The following is a 3,131-nucleotide window of genomic DNA, read 5'->3' as shown; positions in this document are numbered from 1 at the left end:
AACCATATTCTACAGTTTCTTGATTTTTGATGGATATGTTTGAACTTCTAATTAGTCGATGCCCCTAGCACAGTCGCGGGTGCACTACCTCGATAGTAGTATTTGAGATGGCAGGCGTTGTGCTGCAATCAAGTAAGAATGCAGGGTCCTCGTGCATCACCATCCATAAATTCTATGTGTTCACCTCGTCTGTGCCATATGCATGTGCCGTGCATGAGGTATATGGGCAGTGCAGCCCGAAAACCTATTTTGTAGCCCGGGCTACATGTAGCTGGGTTTTTTTTTCAGGAACTTCAAAACTTTTAATTCTACAGTTTTAGAAAAAAAAAATATATAGATGTAGAGAATGTTGGAATCTATCAATGTGTAAATTTTCAGACTGAAATACATTGTATTTTATCCTTAGTAAAAATGACAAAATCTAGATTGTAGTACTGTAATGTTCATTACCATTCACCAATGATGAAATCAAGATTTATTATTTGCTGAGTCCAAAATACAATATATTTCGTTCTTAAAATTTACACATTTGTAGATTACAATATGGTGTATATGATGGTATTTTGTTGCAAAATTTTGCAACATGTCTAAAATAATAGTATTTTCACACACTCAAAAAACGGGCGTATGTGTAGCTCGCGGCCTACGTATCCACTCTCCAGTACGGCCCAGGTATATGCATGCCACATGATGCAAACAACATTTCCCCGTCAGAGAAGTATACATGCACTGTATCGCTACTTTTTTTTTTTGAGATAACTCGGCCACTTTATTGAGAATCATAACAAATCATTACAGAGAGTTTTCCGGATGCACTCCAGCACGGAGTTTCTAAAAACAGAAGAAATAAACTGGGTAGTCCAGGAAGCACATGATGAGCAAATAAAAAAGAAAAGTAAGAGAAAAACGAGAAAGATCAACCAAAAAATCAGGAAAAACAGTAATATCTCAGGAAAACAAGCATCCCTCGCGTGAAGCGCGCGACAGGCATCGGCGCGGGAGCTTTCGAGTAGTCTCGTTCCCAAAATTGCCCGCGAAACAAAACTATTTCTTCTGAAATGAATTGGCAGCCCACCGCTATTCAAAATTTGCCGCGCGCGAAACAACAAGTTCCGATTGACCTGGATCACGCGGGAGTTACGGTTTGCTAGCTACTGCTACTCCGCATTTTTTTTTGCTTGCTGCGGATCGAATATTGGCGAGATGCTTTGTTCCACATTTGTAGGCGGGAGTGGTTGTTAGCATCTTTATCATCAGCTTCCCCTCCCATTCCCCCGGTCTATAAATGTGGAACATGCATGCATCTCTCGCCATTTCACTCCATCGGCACCACGCCACTCCCAATTCCTCAGAATGAAGGTTTCGGCGTTCCTCCCCGCCGTCTGCGGCCTCGGTTTCCTCCTCCTCCTACTCAACGGTGCGTGTACCAAACCAGCTCTTTACGCACATAGCTAGACTGTAAGCTTTTCATTTCCGTCCCGATGGTTAATTGGTGCTTTTCGTTTCTCGTTTCGATCCTACGCAGCCGCAGGTGTGGAGTCTCGACAAGTTCAGGGAGGCTATCACTGGTACACCATGTTCATGTTCGGCGATTCCTTCGTGGACACCGGGAACCTCCCGAAGACGGCGCGCAGGAGCGCCTTGTCGCGTCAATGGCACTACCCCTACGGCACTTTCAACGGAGGTCGAGGCGGCAATCCGCTCGGCCGCTTCTCCAATTACTTGGTTCAGTCCGATATCATTGGTACATATACTGATCTCATCTACTTACGATTTGCGAATGGCATCGTGCATCCGTGTCCCTGATCGATCCTTGCATCGGGGTTGTGGTTGTTGCAGCGCAAATGCTGGGCCGCCTCGAAGCCCCGCCGGCGTACAAGCGGACGATGAAGCACTACTGCGACCAGTCCGGCATGACCTTCGCCGTCGGCGGCTCGGGCGTGTACCAGGTCCCCGACAACTTGCCGACCCTTGCCAAGCAGATCTACAACTTCAAGAGGCTGATCAACGACGGGTCCATCACGAAATGGCACCTCGCTGACTCCGTGGCGCTCGTCGCCGTCTCCGGCAACGACTATGCGCACGCCTCCAACTCCAGCGACGTCAGCAGCGTGAGTTCTACACCAGTGAATTAGTAAATCTACCTGTCTGCAACTTTTCATATCTATACTAAGTTTCCCTTCAGATAATCGATGGCTAACTAAATTTCCTTGCAGATGATCGGTTTGATCAGGAACGTGACGGACGGTATCGCGGTGAACGTGAAGCGGCTGCAGAAGCTCGGGGTGAAGAAGGTCATGGTGAACAACCTGCATCCCGTCGGCTGCACGCCGTGGCTGTCGAGGGCCAACAACTACACCGTCTGCGACGCCCGTGCCAACATGGCCGCGTCCTTCCACAACACCTACCTGACAGAAAGCCTCAGCAAGACCAAGAACGTCCATATACTCGACCTCAACACCGCCTTCACCAAAATCGTAAATCATGCCCCCCGTAAGTGCTCGTGTTCATATGCATCCACGCATGCACACACACGTTTACATCAGCTAACTCCATCAGATTCTGTACGTATATATGCAGCTGAAGGCTCATCGAAGCTGTCGAAGCGATTCGAGCACAAGCTGACGCCGTGCTGCGAGAGTTTTGATCCGGAGGGATACTGCGGGCAACTGGGCAACAACTCGAAGAAGCTTTACTCCGTCTGCACCAACCCCGAGCAGTACTTCTACTGGGACAGTGTGCACCCGACGCAGGCTGGCTGGGAGGCGGTCATGAAGCAGCTGCACAAGCCTATGCTGCACTTCCTAACCCAGAATCGACATCACTAGGCACAGATACTACCGCGTCTCAATTTTAGCCAAAACCATGCATGGATGTGCGTATGCACGCATCGATTGTAGTTAGCTTTCGAATTCTCTTGTATTTTTCAATGGGTTTCGGTAAAACATCTCGTTGCGTCTTAATTTTAGCCACAACCATGCATGGATGATATTTTGGTCTACAGTAAAGACCTGAAAACACCTGTTAAACACTTGCAAGAAGTGCTACAGATTCCCAACACAAAAAGTTGTTTGCCAAGCAAACTAATTGCTCATTTGCTCAACCTCAACTTGAATATTTGGGTCATGGGA

At 47.5% G+C, this 3,131-nt stretch overlaps 1 protein-coding gene across 1 annotated transcript; it reads left to right on the top strand.

The window, feature by feature from the left end:
* Positions 1-1,332: 1,332 nt before the first annotated feature.
* LOC127347987 (GDSL esterase/lipase At5g03610) lies at positions 1,333-2,899 on the top strand. The gene is made up of 5 exons (XM_051374135.2): positions 1,333-1,417; positions 1,526-1,744; positions 1,840-2,111; positions 2,217-2,493; positions 2,581-2,899. The coding sequence occupies exons 1-5, from the start codon at positions 1,354-1,356 to the stop codon at positions 2,826-2,828; spliced, it is 1,080 nt and encodes a 359-aa protein (XP_051230095.1). The 5' UTR covers positions 1,333-1,353; the 3' UTR covers positions 2,829-2,899.
* Positions 2,900-3,131: the final 232 nt, after the last annotated feature.

Source organism: Lolium perenne, chromosome 1 (assembly GCF_019359855.2).
Source record: "Lolium perenne isolate Kyuss_39 chromosome 1, Kyuss_2.0, whole genome shotgun sequence".
NCBI classification, from domain to species: domain Eukaryota; kingdom Viridiplantae; phylum Streptophyta; class Magnoliopsida; order Poales; family Poaceae; genus Lolium; species Lolium perenne.
Note: the sequence above shows the minus strand (reverse complement) of the source record. Positions and strands in the feature narration are given on the sequence as shown.

Coding starts and splice junctions, on each gene's coding strand:
- LOC127347987 (XM_051374135.2), top strand. CDS start 1,354: ATGAAGGTTTCGGCGTTCCTCCCCGCCGTCTGCGGCCTCGGTTTCCTC. Junction 1,418..1,525: donor CCTCCTCCTCCTACTCAACG/GTGCGTGTACCA, acceptor GATCCTACGCAG/CCGCAGGTGTGGAGTCTCGA. Junction 2,112..2,216: donor ACTCCAGCGACGTCAGCAGC/GTGAGTTCTACA, acceptor ATTTCCTTGCAG/ATGATCGGTTTGATCAGGAA.